Consider the following 19,392-nt stretch of genomic DNA (forward strand, 5'->3'; position numbering starts at 1 on the left):
GCCATCCTGTGGCTTGTAAAAGTTATGACTACTGCATTTTCAATAAGCATGAGCTTCATAAACCGAAATTAATAATATTGATAAAAGCGTCACCTGTGCAATTCATCACTTTTGGTTATTTGCTATCAATCCACAATCAAATGTTGCTCATCTTGAACAAATACATATGGATGGGACGTATACTGCACCTCATCTGTGACCGCCAATGTTCTGGCAGGCTAAATGACACCTGCACTGGCGACGCACTGTACACTGTAAAGAGAATTATTTTGTCATTCATCTCCGCGGGTGACATGCACTTAAAAACCGTAAACTATTTAGTTAATGGCGCACCTGCAGAGCTGACGCAGAGTGAGTGGGAGGCGAGTTTATTGGACTTCTCTTAACGTCAACTTCGGGTGGGGGGATGGATCCAAACTTTTCTACACGGCTCTTGTAAAAAACTCCTCAGCGCTCGAAGCACATTACCTTAATGCATTTAAGGCACTTTGCATCCTAGTTTTATTTCATGATGTGCTTTAAGCAAGGAGAAAATCTGACTGGAGGCTGTGGGGTGTGCTTACCGCAGCTACTCGGTGAAGTGGGGATATGAATGATATCAATCAGTGAAAAATCCTGCAAAGGCTAGTGGGTGTCCTTCCAAACTGACAAGATTATAGGGGAGCTTTGAAGCTGCTTTTATTGGTTCCTCCACTTCATTTGGGTTTACTTAACACCTGGGAACCTTCAGACTAGCATGCTGCTAGACTGAAGCCCTATTTACAGCCCCTTGTGCATTTTATACTTATTTATTTCTCCCCATGCCCATCAGCCTTTCATAAATTTCTAGAAGTGTGATTGATTTGAGCGGCTCAATGCCAGGGCAGGTTTAAAAAAAAAAAAGACAGGGTGTTTTTAACACCCATGGTGGAAGATAATGGAGAGGCTACTCGAGATGGCTGCCCTATTTCTCTGAAACGCACCACCCTACCGAATCTTCAGCTCCTCTCGCACACTGACTACGTCTCTAGTGGTCTAAAATGGGCCATTTTGGCTCATTTGAGGGTTGACTAATACGCCAAAGGCAGGGGTGGGTGCGGCAGCAGAAGGGCATCTGTGTGATAAATACACGCGTGCTGTCGAACTAAAGGGGGCAGTGCTAACAAGGACTTGGATGACTGGGCTGAAAGCCTCGCCACCTTCGTAGAGAGTCGGGAATAAATAAGAGTAATAGGGTGAGAGGCTTCTGAAGGAGAAGAGTCAGTCGGGGGAGGTGACGGGTGGGAGCAAGAGTTGAGAATGTGGTAGGGGTGAGCATGTATTACATGCGAGCAACAGGGGGTCAAAATGTGAGTGCTGGCCCCGTGGAGAGAGATCTGCACTCCTCTCGAGGGTTTGTGATGAAAAAGAGATGGGAAAATGGGACAGGGAAGGAGCTCCCTCCACCCCCCCAGATTTGCAGGTCATCCGCTCGCGCCGTGTGACAACTGCGTGCACCACCATTACAATGTCCCCACCCCACCCCGTACTTCAACCCCCGCTGGTCTGACTGGCAGCTGCTTGTGCACTTGTGAAAAACAGCCCCTTCATTTCCCCATTAGAGCCAGAATGTGGAGGCATATACAAAATGATGGCTATTCAAGGGTGAGTTGGGTGAGTTGTGTGTGTGTGTGTCTCACAACATGACAGCACAAACATGTGGCAGGATAGTGACGAGAAAAGAAAACAGAGAAGACATTCCTTAATTGCCTTTTCAGTCATTAACGGGGTCCCACACCTCATGAAACATTAATTACAGCAAGCGCAGCGGAGATAGGGATGCTTAATTAGAAATTATTCACTGCGTGGCGAGAACTGAGCGATAGCATTTCAGCGGCATGTAAATTGTCCATGTGAGATCTAAAATAAAAGTGCCCCCCCCACCCAATAAAAAAAGGCAGACGTCACGCTTATCTGACTTTCCTCTCGTTCGCTTGTCTTGTGAAGTGAGTCCCTTTTACCTGATATCACGTGGAGTTAAGTAGGACACGTGTTAATCCTCTGTCCTCATCCCTCTCCAGACTCCACCCATGCTCTGGAGGCTCTTACCCGTCCTATACTTCCTGTGCAGTTCATGCATTATTTACCCCACCCTGCCCGTGCCCCTACCGACAGGATGCAATTGACACGCAGGATCAACGAACATCTGGGCGGGCCTGATTGCTCTCCCTCTCCGGTCCTCTGCCTCTTAGCTCCTATCACCCCCAATTCTCACTCTTTTTTTTAATCACCATCTATAATCTACCTATTCCCTCCCCGTAGTGATCTAAAAGCCCAGATGTTTTGTATGACATTAACATACTTGATGGGAAATACCCTTGACACCGGTGACCCCTCCTTGCTCCTGCAGGCGTTTCTGCTAATCCCCCGCACAACTTGAAAAATGGTCTGCTCCACCCCTCATCCCAGGTGTATTGATCTTTCCCTGCACCCAGAGATTGCCACGACATATTCCTGTCATGAATGCAGTGCTTGTGTGTGTGTGTGTGTGTGTGTAATGTTCTTCCAGTTACCAGCTTGCACAAAGGAGTGGTAATAATAATGTCACAACACTGTAGCTAAGGTAATGGATTGGCCTCACTGTTACATGCAGGGCTCGGGGCGTATGTGCTGGACTTGGAAAATGTCAGATGAATATCAGAGAGCAGACCTGAGCGCTAAGAGTTAAGAGATGTAAGAAACCCATTAAAAGCCCTGACGAATATCAATGGCCGCTCACGCTGTGAATAAGGACAGAGACGACGGAAACAGAATGTGCGAGAAGAGAAACAAACGTGAATTTGAGGTAATGGCGAAAGATCTGGAACGGAAACGCCAGCCCAGCATACGTGACTGCGTCTTTTCAGGTAAAATCAATACAGTGCAGCCAATATGGAAAATAAACGACTACTTAGTCTTCTGTCTGAATATATGAGGTTAGAGCTTTCACGGTTACTATGGGTAAATATCATCATAATCATGATCGCAGATGTGTATATACTCAGCAGCCACGTTTTCTACACCCATACCTTGTCAGTACCACTTTGGACCCCCTTTGCCTTCATATTAGCCTCAATTCTTCACAGCATGATTTTGGTCCATACTGACATGACAGCATCACACAGGTGCTGCACATCCACGATGTGAATCTCCTCTTCCACTACATGCCAAAGGTGCGCTATTGGATGACTGTGAGTACAGTGAACCATTTTGAGATGATCTAAGCTTTGTAACACGGTGCACAGTTATCATGCTGGAAGCAGCCATCAGAAGATGGTACAACATACCATTACACCGCCAATAACATGATGCTTTCATGTTTTTTATGCCAAAATCACGGCAGCAGAAATTGAGAATCATCAGATCAGGAAACATTTCTGTAACCTTCTGTTGTCCAATTTTGGTGACATTTGGAGAGGTTAAAAAAAGTGTTTATTTGAGAAATATCTCAGCTTAAAGCAGTCTGTCCATATTCTTCTGCTGTCTGATATCAAGCGGCAGAACTGCTGCTCAGTGAATATGTTCTCATTTTCAGACTCTGTAAACCCTAGAGATGGCTGTGTGGAAATATCCCACAAGATCAGCAGTTTATGAAACACTCAGGACCAACAACTCTCTTCAATCACCATTCTCCTCCATTCTCACGCTCAGGATAAACTTCAGCATCCCGTCTTAACCATGGCTGCATGCCTAAATGCATTAAGTTGCGAGCATGTGGTTGGCTAATTGGATATTTGTACGTGCAAATGAAAGGGTATACCTAAAGAAGTGGCTGATGAGTGCGTATATGGAGAAAATTTAAAAGAGAAAGACCACATCAAGGTATGAAATGAAGGCGATGAGAAGAGAAGGACGTCACCACATACCGGAACTCTACGGCTATGGGTCGTTTACAGCATTAACATGTGTTTATTTTTACCTGCTAAATAAAACATGATTAACTAAGCAAACATATTACAAATGAGTCATTTCACATTTATGATGGAATGAAAAACAATCACAGTAACAGTATTTCTGTCATATCTATAATCTGTCAGTCAAATCATCCATGACTTGGTGTTTTGTGTTTCGTCTTTTTTGGCAAAATTAAGATGCATGAAGACAGTGACAGAGTTTGTAGCCTTAACTATACAAACTGCAATCACACACTAATTTTTCAGATTATCATACATTATATGCATTACTGCTATCAACACTGAAGTTTTAGTATCATCAGTACGGTCAGCCCTGTCGACTAGCAGCACCCTGACGAACATGCTGCCTAACATTTGTAGCATCGCAGCACGAGAGCGAATGTTCATTTTTGTGGCTCTCCTCTTGAGCTCCTTCTTAATGAAACAATCCAGGTAGTATAAGCAAGGTTTCTCATTCTTCCTTAAAAACGTAAATCTACTCCTATATTCTTTTTATTATCAATACACACCGTTTTGTGTTATTTATATACACAGTATAAATAACAGAGCTCCTCAGTGGGAGACAGTGATTTCTTTCATCTCAACTCAAGTTACTTCAAAGATTTCTGCGGTTTAATTCTTTCTCCTCTTCTCCGTCTTTGTTTTAGTGGCAAAAAACCCCAAAACATCCCTTACCTGCTCTTCAGATGCTGGATGCTCCCGAGGCACTTGAAGCGACCATTTACCATGATGGCCATGCGTGTGCACAACGCTTCACACTCCTCCATGCTATTGAAAGAAAGAGAGGAGACTCGTGAAGTAGCAAAAACAAATAATTGTAAAAAATGCCTTTGTCTATGTCTTTAACTTCTGAAACTCAGGTCAAGATCACATCAAATGTGAAAATCGATGAAAACTTTAGATTAGCCACGATTTTTTAAGGATCATCTTTAAATTACACAACAATATACGAGGCATTCAGGGTAATGAGCACCAAGTTTGGCTAAACATTTGATCATGACCATCATTGTTAGCACCCAAGTTTAAAAAAAAAAAATTGAGAAACCATATTGAGTAATATCTCATATGAAAGGGCATGGAGAGAGCTGTACAACATCACAGTGATGACAGAGATTTTTTAAAAATTACTCACTTCATGAATCAGTCTTAAAATCTCAGGTTTTTAGCCAACTCTGCTCCAACCATATGGGTGAAGATGAGAAAATAATGATTCAAGGGCACAGGTCAAAGGTCAGGGTCACACAAATTGATTAAAAGCTTTAGTTTCTATTTGATCATCTCTAAACTTTAAAGCAATATAATAGTGATTGGAGGACATGAGCACTTTCTTTGTTTGAACTCTTTAAAATGCTATTTTTTAATGCAACATTATACGACTTCACAAAAAGTTTAATATACTACACTAGGTTTCCATTAACACTCCTGACATCAGCACAAATGATTCATGAAAACGATGCAGTTGTCATTATTGGGGATCTCCATATAACTTATGCTGACATCAGCTTAAAACATCAAAGTTTAAGTACAGCCCCTTCCTTTCAGAGGGGCGGCGCTCTCTGAGTGCTCTTGTTTTGGACCACGTGGACTCACACCTTCACTCACCCACTCATGTTGACTCCCAGTTCAAATTTGAGCATCTAAAGCGTACAGCAAATTCAGTAATCAGAGGGAGACGAAGGGCCCATCTGTAGTTCTCACCCTCTAATTTTTTATCTCGCTCGGCGTCGCGAGTGAGCACGAGTCATTTGTATCCGGGGCAGAACCTGCAATGCCTTTCTGAGGAATGACGCAATTAGGATTATGACTTTGTAAAAACCTGGCGAGCGCGCCACTTAACAAAACAAAACCACCTGGTCATGACATGGACGATTGGATGCAGCTCAGCCGGCGTGCCCGGGACGACAAACGCCAAACGCTCCACGAAAGCAGCACGTGTAATAAGAATCATTCATTCCATAGGCGCTGCCTGCCAGCCTCACATACGACTCGGGTTTGGTAAACGGTCAAACAAACAGGCAGCAAATTGTTAAATGTTCCATATCGACTCGGGCCGTCAACGTCGTGGGTTTCCCGGAGAAATGTGGCTTTTAATTTTTCAACTTTGCTAAAAGAAAAGACAGAAAAAACCCGCCATATCTTAAATTGGTGGCCAGCGCTACAGAAGAAATAGTAAACTTAACTTTGCTCCGGGAAGCCTTGGATAATGAAAAGACTCCAGCACTGATATTGACAGTTTCTCTTTTCACAGAGGCGAAAAAAGAAGAAAAAAAAAAAAAGCGGCAATCAGTCAATATGCCCTCACGCTTCATGACTGCTTTATAGCAGCCAGTGTGTTTCTGGCAGCCAATATTAACTGCCACACAGGAAACAATCCCTTTCAACTAAAGTGTGGCTCCAATCAATTATAATTACAATATTTATAGCTCGCTTTCATTGGTGGACTGTTTGGGTGCTGTGCTTTTCCTGGTGAAGAGTCAAAATATTTTGACTCCATCTTGGTGTGAATGCATCAAATAAATGCGATGTTGCACCTGTGTGACGTGAGAACGACTGAGCGTCCCTCTCTGATGACGCTCAGGATGCAGTCCCACAGGAAGCGTCGGGCTTTGGGGTCCATCCCGGTGGTCGGCTCATCCTGCAATGAACAAAAAGCTTTCAGTCAGTTCCACCCAGGCGCTTCTTTTAGGAATGAGCTGTCAGGCAGTGCACGCAAGCAGGTAAGCTGTGGATCGGTGTGATTTCAGAGAAGTGATGAAATGAAAAGGGGGGGAAAAAAACACATGGATTTTTAGGCTCTAGTATCACAAAGCTCTTTCCGATCGTCATCATCAAAACATCACGAGAGGGAATATTTTTGGAGCTGTGGTCCAATCTGTGCCGAAGGCCGCTGAATCTGCTCAGCGCAGCCGAGAGCTATATAAGCTCTGCACTACAAAGGCGAATTCTGACCAGACCCATGTTCACATGATGGGAACATAAACATGAAGCACACACCAGCGCAGCACGGCGCACGCTCACACATCTCAGTCACTCGCTGCTTCTTTTTCCTCGGGGCTTGTCTGTCCATGCCTGATTAGACATCGACAGTACTCGGTCCACAGGCTGGCTTCGTTCCGCACCTGGTTCTATCCTCGCTAGCAGAATCCCACAAATCCCACGGACATTTCCATCGCCGTGCCCAATGTGCCCCCGTGCAAACTCTATGTGGCGCTGCCTCAAGGCCGCCTGGGCTCATTGGGCTCGCGCGCAGTGGCGAAATTGACACGGGGAGCTGACAACACAGGGTCCCCCGCTGACTTGGAACGAAGGCTAGCCTGGCTCAAGGTTTAGCACAGTGCAGCTTGATAGCTTACAAATTGAGGCAGAAACGTCTGGAAAGATTACTCCTTTACATCTTTAATTTAACATGGATGGAGTCATTACTTAAATAAAATTATTATTAGCACCGTAATCCAATGAACTGCTGCAAATGAAACAAAGTAATGTGTTAATTACAGCTGACGGGCAGCAAATGAAACAGGAATAATGTTGAATAGTTGGAGACATTTTTGGGGGGGAAGGAGGGCGAAAACAGGCATTAAAGTGTAGATTTTTACATCTTATTTTGCCATCAAAGCTCAGGAAATCACATCAGACCATGTGATACGCTGACTGGATTTGCAGAAGCTTTGCAAAAATCATAATGAAAGGTTTTTAATTAAGCAAGCCCGTGTGAAGCTCCAAGTGCTTAAGGCCGCTGACGTTTGTCCCTCATAATGCCACGGCACGACTTCCTAATACACATAAATTGAAAACAGGCGGCGCGGCACATTCTGGGTCACTCCTCCATTATTCTTCCACGGGTGTGTTGGCTCTCGGTTTTAAGATCTGATGAAGAAGGACTTAATATGTGCAAACACAATTCTGTCTGCTCCACATTTTTCCAAAAGGACCGGTGCTTTTTCCCGGAAAATGAAATTGAATTAAAACACGACCACTGAGTGACCTCTGAGATGCACAGCCTGCTCATCCGCAATTAATCTACTTTAAAAATCGTTCAGTAAGGGTTTGCAAGTCTGATCAGTATCTTAATTTTTCTTCTTTTACTAGACGTTCTAACCTGTCGTATTCACGCTGCTGCATGTGTGTATTTAAAGAGAAAACAGCTTATGCTGTACACCACATACACAATATCAATAAAGCTGAATCTCACCAGAAAAATCACTGGAGGACAGCCGATCAGGGCTATCGCTGTAGAAAGTTTGCGCTTGTTCCCGCCGCTGTAGGTTCCTGCTGATTTGTTGGAATATTTGGCTAGCCCCAACTTCTGGACCCCCCACTCAGCCACCTATGGAGGAGAGAAAACAGAGCAGCCATTGTGGTGTTGAGAGGAGTGTTCACCTGAGCCCCATCACTGGACTCATGATAGCGTGATGGATGATATTTTGACTATTATATGTGAGCTGTGTGGTTTTTCAAGGACAGGGCGTGACAGCTGGTGTCACCGTGAGACTTTAATGGCAGGTCTGTGGAGGTACTTTACTGTTTTCAACAACATCTCATCAAACACAAGAAAGCAGGAGCGTGGCCAGAGCTGTGGATGTGCATGCTGCACTAAATGAAGGCTGCAGGACCACCAATGAATTCCTTCCATGCACGTGGATGCATTTGTTTATTGATTATGCAAATAAGGCACAGGGACTTTGTTTGGATGGAGACTTGCCATTGCAAAAAAAAAAAAAGAAATTAAAAAAAAAAAAAAGAATTTGCAGTGAGGAAATTTTTGCAGCGAAGTTAAGAGCTTTGTTAGCCGCACAGAACTGTCCCTTTGCACTGAAGCTAAGGCATCAAAGCCCTGGCACCAGGTCTGAGGCCTGTGGTCACCGGCAGCCTTTTCCTCTTTTGATCTGAGTGCTGGAGAAGCGGGCAGTGTGAGGAGTGCGGGGAGGCCGCCTAGGGCGGGCCACACCACTGGGCATTGTGAATAATGCAGAGCCATAACCCACAAGCTGCTCCTTTTCTTCTACTGGCCATTTTTCATTATGTATGGCTTCTCTCATAGAGGTTATCTATCACTTTGACATGTACTTCACTTTGCCCTACATGCATTTTAGATGCACTCTGTTCGGTGCAGCAAACAAACAAACAAACAAACAAACAAAATAATCTAAAACTAAAGAAATATAGTGATGCTGTTTCAATAGCTTTCTATCTAGTCTATACTTGGTACCAGCCAAGGTGCAGATGTGGTGATGCACACCATTAGCCAGGAGTGAAACAAAGGCTTCAATTAAGAAGATTACCATGGCGACCTCTCTTGCCGGTACCCCTCGTAGCCGGGCGTAAAATTCCACATGCTCTCGTCCAGTCAGCAGCTCATCGAGAGCATCAAACTGGGGGCAATAGCCCATGTTCTGGTGCACGGACCTCATCTCAGTTCGGATGCTGCGGAAGAAAAACAAACGCTGGGTGACCTTCGTGTTTCTAATAAAATATCTGAAGACTGTATTACATGCAGTCTTCATGCAGCACAAAGACATGAAACACAAAGAGACGAAAGCTGTACAGCAAACAGCAACATAACTGAAGTAGACGTCAAGCTGGGTTTTAGAGGAGAAGATTCAAACTGGCGTAGAAAGTAAAGTTGTCAGATATTCACAATAACTTAAAAGAATTAGAGGAGCAGAGGTGAGCCAGTCAACCCTCAGTGAAATTCCTCCAGACTATCATAAAGCAGCAGACGGGTTCATTTCACATCCTGTATTTGCAGTCTTAAGTAAATGTCCCCAACACACATTCTCTGTTTTATCAAATACAAATACAAATACACAGAAAACATTTTCTTATATTAATACTTTCACCTTCAGCAGCAGCAACAAATGTTTTTCGCAGCATTTTTTTCTCTTATTTTCTTAGTAACATTCAACAAATGTTCACTTGAAATCTCTTTCACCTGCTGCTTGGAGTCCGCTAGAGCTCAACAAGGTCGTGTTGTGAACCGAAAACTCCATTAATCTAATTATATGTTGAGTTCTAGCTCTGAGTAAAAGTTCACAATAACAGTGAGCAATAGTCCTTTGATAATTAAAGCACCACTACAGTGCTACTATTTAAGTCTGTTAATGCTTCAGTGTTCTTTCATGTCATGAACATTAAAGCTTGCAGACCTCCAGTCAGAAGCATCCATGAAACAGGCTTAAAACGTACCATCACACCGCATGAGTTCAAGTTTCTTCTTTTTGCAATAACATTTTCAAGAGTGACTGACTCGCTATGAGCTAAACAGCTGCTCCGAGCTAACCGCTGTTAGGCTCTGTCGGTGTCAGATTTATCCAAAGCGTCTGGCTGTATTTCATTTGTAAAAAGGATCTCTTGGCCCCAAGTTTAAAGACTCTTAATGCCCTGGTTTCTACTGTATTTCTTTTTTTCAATAGAGAAAATCATATTCACAAAAGTCATAACTAATTAATGATTTCACTTTTGCTTTTCTGTTTCATCTATCATGGATTTGGGACTGAATTTGAACATTATTTTCCATCACAAATAAGGCTGGGAATTTATGTGCAGCATCTGGCCACAAGAGGGGAAGTGCCATAAGCCAGAAAATGCTTTGGAAATACAAATACAATTCCTGAGAAAGTTGGAAAAACTGTCAAATGGAAAACTGAAAACAATTGTTTACAAATCTCATTAATCCATATCTTGTTTACAATAGAACCAGAGCATGCCCGTTCCCACTGTCCGACACGTCTCATAGTAACGGGAAAAGTACCTTTCCATGTCGTTATGAAGCGCTACGGGTTCTCAATTAAAATTAATAGAATGCACTCGCGGTGATAATCGACGCTTTGAACTAAGGCCCCAGTCCTCCATTCCAGCCCTCACCATAACCTTAACTCGATCACAGTGTAATCTAAAGCGATTCATGATGAGGACGTAAAGATTCATTCCATCTGGCTCTCATGCCATGCTCACATAACATACCGACAATTTGTCACACGTGTCTGTATGTTACGTGTTGCCATGAGAACGTGCTGCAGAAAGCATGTCAAATGTTATATTTTAAGAAAGATATTTGCTTATTTTAAAGTTAATGGCACCAACACATTTCTAGAACAGTTGCGGCTGTAAGACACATTGTAACACACTGACTATATCACCATGTACAGTACAGAATTGTTTTTAAATATCCCAAGAATTTGGAGAAATCTCTGTATGTAAGTGACAGGGTCAAAAATCTCCACTGGCTGCAGATGATCTTTGGACCTGCGGGCACTGCATTAAAAACAGGTATGATTCTGTTACGGAAATCACTGCACGTGCTCAAAAGCGCTTCCAGAAATCACTGTGTGCTGTCTCAGTTCACCGTGCGATCCACAAATGCAGGTTAAGGCTCTATAATGACATTACAGCCAAAGCTCACTGAATTGGTTGGAGACAAAGTTGAAAACTGTTCTCTCTGGAAAACATGGATGCTGTGTCTGCCAGACTAAAGAGGAGAGGCCCCATCCAGTCTGGCTTGCACATCTGGAAAAACACAGTCAGCGCTGTGTTTTATAAACAGGTCTTAGAGCAACGTATGCTCCCCTCCAGACAGCATCTTTTTCAAGGCCTTGCATATTATAGCAGAACAACCTTAAACCACATACTGCAACAACATGACTTTGGAGTAGAAGAGTCCAAGTGCAGAACTGGCCTGCAGTCAGGAGCTTTCACTTTATTTTCTCAGTTTAAACATTTGATATGTTTTCTATTTTGAATAGAATTTTGGCTTATGGGATTTCCAAATCATTGTATTCTGTTGTTATTTACATATTACGCATCATCTCAACAATTTTGGCACTGGGTTTGCACAGACTACACTGCTGTTAGCTTAGTATAGAGACTAAAACCTCTAAACTCTGGATGATCTTTGAAGACTGAGGATTCCAACAAGAGGGGTTAATTAGCCCAAATACATACTTATAAATGTGATGATGTGCATTAGCGTCTCTGTGTTAACTGAGGTAATCCACTTCCTTCTTGGTCTTCATCAAATAATGGCAGCTAATGAGCCACCTGCTGCGGTTAGCATGCTAGCTTTTCCTGAACAGTAAAAGCATGCTAAATGCAGGCATTGCTATTTTCTGTGAGCCCACAGACGCAGACAAGAGAGACGACTGCCATGAGAGCATAAACTTCCATTTAAGAGAAGCTGCCTTTTCTCTTCTACTAATCGTTCTTGCCAATGCACAGAAAGCATAATGAGCTGAAAACAGAGTGGGTGTAATCACATCTGTTTTTCCTTTTCTTTTTAGTTTTCTTTTTAGATTTTTCTCTGATCTCCTTTGTACCTACATTAATCAACATAAACACTGCTGAGCAAAGCACTGCTCTCTTCGCCGCTTGTTTTTCGTTGAACACAAAGTCAATTGCAAGACGTGCGAATGAACAGCCGCGGCTCAACCGCACTCTGCCGTGCCGCCTTAAGAGATGCGCGCCAAGGCAACGGAACACGGTTGTTTGTTCCTAAAAATAAGGAAGAGCAAACTTTCTTTCTCTCAAGTGCTCGAGTGTCAGGGTATTTTTTATTTTTTTTGTTTTTGGCATGTACAAAGATTTCTTACCACTGATATTGCAAGGCTGAGACAAAAAAAAAACAGAGCAGGGTGAGGATATGAAAAGGAATGAAATATGTGTAAGCTGTACAAGAGGTAAGGAGGGGGAAAAGGCGAGAGCCGAGTCTTCAGCATTTCTGAGAATCTCAGAGTAAGGAGAGAAAACCAAAGCTGAAGGAGAGGCAGAGACAGCCAAATGTATAACAGATAGTGGAACTGCATAGCTGGGAAAAACAAAGACAGTGAGAGTGCCGGAGATGGAAAAATAGAAAGCGGTATTACAGAGAATGAATGTAGCTGTGGAACAGGATGTGAGCTATAAAAAAGATACAGCTCGATCCCCATCTGAGCAGCCTTCCTAGGTGGCTAATTATGATGAGGTACTTGGTGCACTAGTGGGAGTTAGGGCCTCACCTGTATCCATTTAGGAAGGCCTCTCCACTGGAGACTGGGATGTCTCCTGTCAGCATCTTGAACGTGGTGGTTTTTCCAGCTCCGTTGATTCCCAGCAAGCCGAAACACTGGCGGGGACAATGAGCGGGGGCGTCCGTTAGGGAAAACAGTGTTTTACGTTGTCATTGAAAAACAGGCAGGGGAAACCGGCCTGGGATGACATTTCCAGTTTATAGCATGCAGGTTTTTATAATAAATACCACTCATTAACACGTTTAATGAAGTTTACCTATAGACTGTGCAAATACTCGTCTGCTGCGTGTAACTGGGACTGCAGTTTATATTGCATGCTCGACTGCTTCGATGTTTAGCAAAATAACAAATTGATATATTCTGTGTGCAAACAAAACAACAAGACTGTAAATCAACACGGCAGGCGCACAGGAACAAATACTAAAAAAACTAAATAAAAAAACACTCCCAAAGCATTTCTTCCTCACTCTGTAAATTGCTACAACAAACACCACCCTCTCTCTCTCTGTTTTTTATTTCCTGATGCTGCTGATTTTACTTCCCTCTAGAGGGCATGTGGCAGGAAGTTGTCCCCGCAGAGCCCCGCGGTCATGTGACCCGCCTTAGGCGCTCTGGCTCGGACATAAATATTTGATTTCTGTCATTCATTGATCCCTGCTTGTTTGTGACCTGTGCTTGCAAATGCACAGAGAGCTAAGCTTGATGTAAATAATGCATGGAAATGCAGTGTGTGATCAGCAGAGCCCCGTGAATCACAATATTCCACTGGCATTTACATTGGGCTTTGAGTCAACATTGGAAGGGAGGATAGGATACTAGCGGAAAGCCCGCCGAGCACGAAAGCCTGTCAGCATTTGAGATTATGTTTAAATCAAGCTTCTAGTGCTACGCTGCGTGTGACAGTGAGTGTGTGTGTGTGTGATATCCCACATGATATAATGAGTTTTACACAGATAAGTTGTCCAGTTCCCTCCGTGGCGTTGGCCTGTTTGGTTTCCTCCTGCTAAGTGCACAGAACTCAACAATCACTGAGTCCACATGCTGCTGCTACACAACACCCATTTCTTTCCTGCTTGTATCTTTAGTAGAGACATGCTTAGCTGTAGTATGACTACACAAACAAGCCTGATAAGGAGATCACTGTTCCTACTAATGTCTTCTTTGAGAAGAGTGGAAGATATTTTGATTTGACTCTGAGAAAACACTGAGCCAAACACTCTCAAACTGTCAAGAAATACACTCGCACTGTCAGTGCAATCGCCCAACTCAATGCCCTCGTTCTCTCGTGAGTCAGTACTGTCGGACAATTCATGTCATTCATATTTTATTTTCTGCAGAAACTGATTTTTGCGAAGTAATCAAAAGTACGATTGTTAAAAAAAAGCCCCACAACACGGAGAAGTGCAAACAGACAATCTACTTGAGAAGGTGCTTGTGTGATACAGCAGCATCTGGCTCACCTCTGCGGCAGGAACGCCCACACATAGCCTGTCCACAGCGGGGGTGCTCTTCCGAGGGTATACCTGCAGGGAGCAGACAATAAAATGAATCAACCAACCAGCAAGAGGAAAGGAGAGAAAGAAGGCGAGAAGGTGGGAGGCAATGGGAGTGTGGGAAGCAGACAGTGAGAAAGATAGCAAAGAGGATGGCATGAGAAAATATGGAGCGATAGGCCAGAGCAGCAGGGAGGAAGTGAGATGGAAGAAGCAGGTGGAAAAAAGAGAGAGAGAGTGTGAGAGAACGCGAAGGAAACAAATTTTAACAAGAAGGGATAATTTGCAACATTTAGAGTGAGCCAGATGGGAAAAGCTATTAAAAAAAAAGTTAGACACTTGTGCAGAGGAGAGAGGGAGAGGACATAAAAATGAGTATTTGTGGCTGCAGTGACAGCATTCATGAGCAAATCTGTCTTGACTTTGAGTACCACTTTAGCAACCTCAATAACCATCAACACACTGTCACTAGATGACCAGCATTTTATTTTATGCACGGACAGCGCATTCGGCCACATTCACTGGCCTCGAAATACAGTGTGACGACCTTGGTGAAAAAGCACGCCATCTTTTCTGTTAAAGAAGTCTTAAACCCAGTTTAATAAGACCGCTCAACACAAATTGTCAATTAAATGGAAGATTAAACGACCTCATCATTTTTGGAGAACGGCTGCTTGCATCAAGGAGTTCTTGGGTTGAATCTTAATTGTGAAATTACATTTAGCTCATACAACAACATCCTCGATTGAAAAACAAAACTGATGTCAAGGTGTAAAAATCTGCAGTTCTTCAAATGGCCACTTGAGGCTTATTCCCCAAAAATGAAAACTTGAGAGCAAACTAATGATACAGATTTACAGCAGCTTTACAAAAGAAATACAGATAATTTGCTGGTTAGTAAAAACTGTAAGGCAGTTGTTCTCAAACTTTCAAAATCTGAAAAAAATTCCCAAACCACAAAATATATTTGAACTAATAATTCACATTAAAAAAATAATACAAATTAAATTTTTGCTAGATAAAGTCAGCAAATTAGCCTTCAGCAGACCCTTTTTGGTTGCTTTCTGTACCTAAAAACAATTTTGCTTAATTTGGTTTCTTTCTCTTTTTTTTCAAACAAATTGAGAACACATGGTTATATTATAACCAGAGGTCTATGAGTAAAGGTAAGGAATAATTAAGAGTGTGAAGAGATAGCGAAACGCTGAATAAGTAGTGAACACTGATATATTTTTACTGTTTAATTATTAAGACCTAAAAGTATATTTTCCTTTGGGGGTGGTTAGCTGAGTTACCAGTTAGAGTTACAGGCGGAGACCTTTTTTTCAGGTTCACTGGTTGTAGACAATAATGAACCTGTTGTTCAGTTTCTAAAGTGAGTATCAGTGTTGCCAACTCCTGATTAAGGAAAATCGCTATTGGCTGTCCTAAAAGTTGCAAGAAGTCGCTAATTTGCATAATTGGTCATGCTAATATAATTGTAACCTACGTTGTTGGAGAGAGAAATAACATCGTGGAAGAGACAAAGTGAGTAAAAAACGTCCTAAATGCATTTAGAATTTATTTAGAACTACAAATTAAATTTATTTTAGCAATTATTGTTCTTTTTAATGTCACAATTCCAACCTTGCTCCTTTATCCGGGCTTGGACCGGCAAAAGTGACCCGAAATAGGCACTCTGGTGGAGTTACTTTGTGTGTGTGTGTGTTTATAAGTAGTTTTAAACCTTGTGATCCACAAAACAGCATAACAGTAAAAGAAAAACTGACTGCGGTACAGTCAGTGCGAAAGCAGCGGCTTCGCTCATGCGCGATTCATTTGCAGTTTGGACGCACAGGTGTGAACGTCTTCTGCCCTGATAGCAGCTGGGGGAGGACTATCCTCCGCCCGTGAGCGCTTTGGAACAGGCGAGGTGCCCACGGCAGCACCCGCTGCTTGTTGAGAGTAAAAGTGATACCCGCTTTCACGTCAAAAAGTCGTCATAAATAAGTCTCCAATAACACCAGAAAAAGTCGCCAGATTTGTCGCTTTTTAGAAAAAAAGTCACTAGGGGGGTCTGAAAACTCGCTAAATATAGCGACAAAGTCGCTGAGTTGGCAACACTGGTGAGTATGTCTTTTAAGCCTGTTTGTGCTAGCCAAATTAGCTTCCCCTTTAGAAAACACTGACATGCTAACCAAGCTAGCCAGCGGTATCATTAAAACTCTCTTCTTGTCTAAATATGGTCCAGTCAAAAAAACAAACAAACAAGCAAACAAATAAGAGCAGAAAACATATTATATTAGAAATTGGCTTCAATGAGTAAAGAGATTATCTCTATACTTCTGTAGCTAAGAAATATTTAATAGTGTCGAGAGACAGTGGATAGAGAACTGCTAAGTAACTGATTAATATTGATACATTTTTAATGTTTAAATTATTAAGACCTAAAAGTATGGCTTGTTTTCAGCCACAGGTGGGAAGCATGTTTTTCAGGGTTTACTGGATCTAGACAAAAAGGAACTTGTTCTTCAATTTTTCAAGTGAGTACATTTGAATCGTGATCGTGGCTGAAGAGTTCGCCTTGTAATTGGCTTGGACAGTCTCGGTCGTTCTGTCCTTGGGCAAGACACTTCACCCATTGCCTACTGGTGGTGGTCAGAGGGCCCGGTGGCGCCAGTGTCCGGCAACCTCGCCTCTGTCAGTGCGCCCCAGGGTGGCTGAGGCTACAATGTAGCTTGCCATCACCAGTGTGTGAATGTGTGTGTGAATGGGTGGATGACTGGTTGTGTAAAGCGCTTTGGGGTCCTTAGGGACTAGTAAAGCACTATACAAATACAGGCCATTTACCATTTACATTTCTAAGCCTGTTTATGCTAGCCAAAATTAGTGTCCCACTTAGTATAACACTGAATGGCTAACCAAGCTAGCCAGCAGAATCGTTAGCAACAGAAAAATGTCAAATGTGAGACATGAAGATAAACCAGTGGGTAAAGTGATAGATATGAACATCTTAGATAGGCTGTGATCTTACTTTAGTATTATTTTTTGGTGGCATACTTGCTGAAACTAACATATGGTTTAGATATAAGCTCTGGCTAGTTAAACCTCCTTTATGCTATGCTGAGGACTCCACCAATGCCTAAAGGTAATATATAGTGTTTTAGATATGCATTGTTCTATTATATTTGCCATATAATTGCTTTGTTTGTCTGTTAGCTTCACTAAACTAACATATTTTAGCTTTAATTGTAGGTGGAATATTTGATTATAATTGGGTAGGCAGAGGAGACTTTTTTTGGCGTTATCCTGTTTAAGATATTGTTGTTGCTGTATGGGGAGGAAAAAAATAACCAGTATATTTAATATATATTTAATGTTTAACATCTCATCGCAATCAATGCCTGTCCAAACCAAGACAGACCATTTGATTGACCACACAAGTTCCAATCAGAACTAGAATCATATCTTCAACAATGCAGAACAAAAAAATTTCTTGTAATTGGATTGTGAGTCAGCATCATGTCGAGGCTGTGTGGTTACACTTTCAATAAAAAGGTGGCTTCCCATAGATTTACTTTCATCTTTTTTCTGACAAATGCAAAATATAGAAACATCTACTTCAAATGAAAATGTTTTGTTAAATTCTAAACAAAAATCATGAACATCCAACAAAATTAAGCATTTATTTTGGTGCCCTTCTACTTTGAAGGCTACATATGGGTTGTGTATGCTTTCAATGTGACTTGGAATCAGTGTTGCTTTGTTCTCATGTGGAAAGACAAGACAAGGCCTTTGTTCTTACTGGAGAGTGTGACAGTTTAAGATATTTAGCATTCAAAATCAAGGACAGCACTGTGCCCTTTTGAGTTAAGAGTGTCTGTTTTGGTTTCATAAAAGCTGAAAAAAGACTTCTCTGTGAGTGTTGTGCATGGTTATGTTCTCGTATTGGAGAGCTGCACTGGAACAAAAACGTGTTGCTAAATTTTTGTTAGTATGAATGTTACATTTCTTGGTATTTTAAAACTTTGTATCCGAAGTAAATGCGAATTTCAGTCTGCCATTTAAGTCTGACAAACAATGACATTACATTTATTACACAGTTGGCACATCAAAAGCATCTGATAAAAGCAGGAGTAGCACAGATCCATCATTTTTCCAGCACCATCTGGCAGCTGCACTCAGTATTTATCAATCTGGATTACATATACTACCTTTCAGTGATAGTTTTAGGTGCTAAAGCTACATCAAAGCGAGAGATATATGTATGGAGGAAGGCAATTAAAGGATAATTCCCCTCTGGCTCGAGTACCGCTGCAGCTGTCATGATAAGCAGACCGACATCTAATCAGATGAGACGGCTTTGAAAATAGGATGTCGGCACCTAAAAAGCTAAAATACAGATTTAGGTTTTAACATCTCAAGTCTTGAGTTTCAAATGCTGCATTTCCGGCTAAACCATGTACACTTACGGTCCTTTTTCTTTTTTAAACAGTACTGCAGATCATGACTCACAGTGCAAAGGTTCACATTTTTTGACACCTTTTCCCTTCACAGCCCTGTTAAAAGAACGTGTACCCTTCGATCTCACCACTCTTCACGTCTTGAACAAGTACAAACTTCTGGAAATAACAGTGAACTCATTAAGAAGCCAGTTTGAGATGATTTGAACTTTGGTAAATGGTTTTTATCCTGCTGGAAGCAGCCATCACAAGATGGTACAGGCTTGTAAAAGGATGGACCTGGTCAGTAGCGGTTTTTGATACAGGCGACACGGGCGGTTGCCCGGGGCAGCATCGTGGTGGGGGGCGGCATCATGGGCATCGGTTAAAAAAATAAATAAATTGCTCGTACTCATGCTGCCCCGACGTCATGCCAGCGTATATTGGGAATAGCATAGGCACCGATCGGTTTTCTATCGCCCATTTTCTGGGAGTAAGGGCGCCCTCCGTTTGCGAGGTGCGCCTGCTGCTTGGCGGGGGATTCTCTGGCTGGCTGGAGCAGCAT

The 19,392-nt window shown here is 42.3% G+C and overlaps 1 protein-coding gene across 2 annotated transcripts in view; it reads right to left on the reverse strand.

Moving 5' to 3' along the window:
* The window catches only part of LOC147335857 (phospholipid-transporting ATPase ABCA1), a 187,524-nt gene that overhangs the window by 14,283 nt on the left and 153,849 nt on the right, over window positions 1-19,392 (reverse strand). For both annotated transcript variants that reach the window (XM_086282904.1, XM_086282910.1), the window contains exons 43-48: window positions 14,374-14,436; window positions 12,902-13,008; window positions 9,194-9,335; window positions 8,104-8,238; window positions 6,443-6,546; window positions 4,587-4,679 (exon numbers count right to left, since the gene is read on the reverse strand). In XM_086282904.1, the coding sequence (XP_086139030.1) occupies window positions 4,587-4,679; window positions 6,443-6,546; window positions 8,104-8,238; window positions 9,194-9,335; window positions 12,902-13,008; window positions 14,374-14,436 (644 nt within the window). The remainder of the gene's footprint in view (window positions 1-4,586; window positions 4,680-6,442; window positions 6,547-8,103; window positions 8,239-9,193; window positions 9,336-12,901; window positions 13,009-14,373; window positions 14,437-19,392) is intronic.

The sequence above is a fragment of the Aulonocara sp. 'chitande type north' Nkhata Bay genome, linkage group LG3 (genome assembly GCF_057382095.1).
Source record: "Aulonocara sp. 'chitande type north' Nkhata Bay isolate Kocher_YH1m ecotype deep benthic linkage group LG3, A_spYH_male_GT1.1, whole genome shotgun sequence".
Classification (NCBI taxonomy): Eukaryota; Metazoa; Chordata; class Actinopteri; order Cichliformes; family Cichlidae; genus Aulonocara; species Aulonocara sp. 'chitande type north' Nkhata Bay.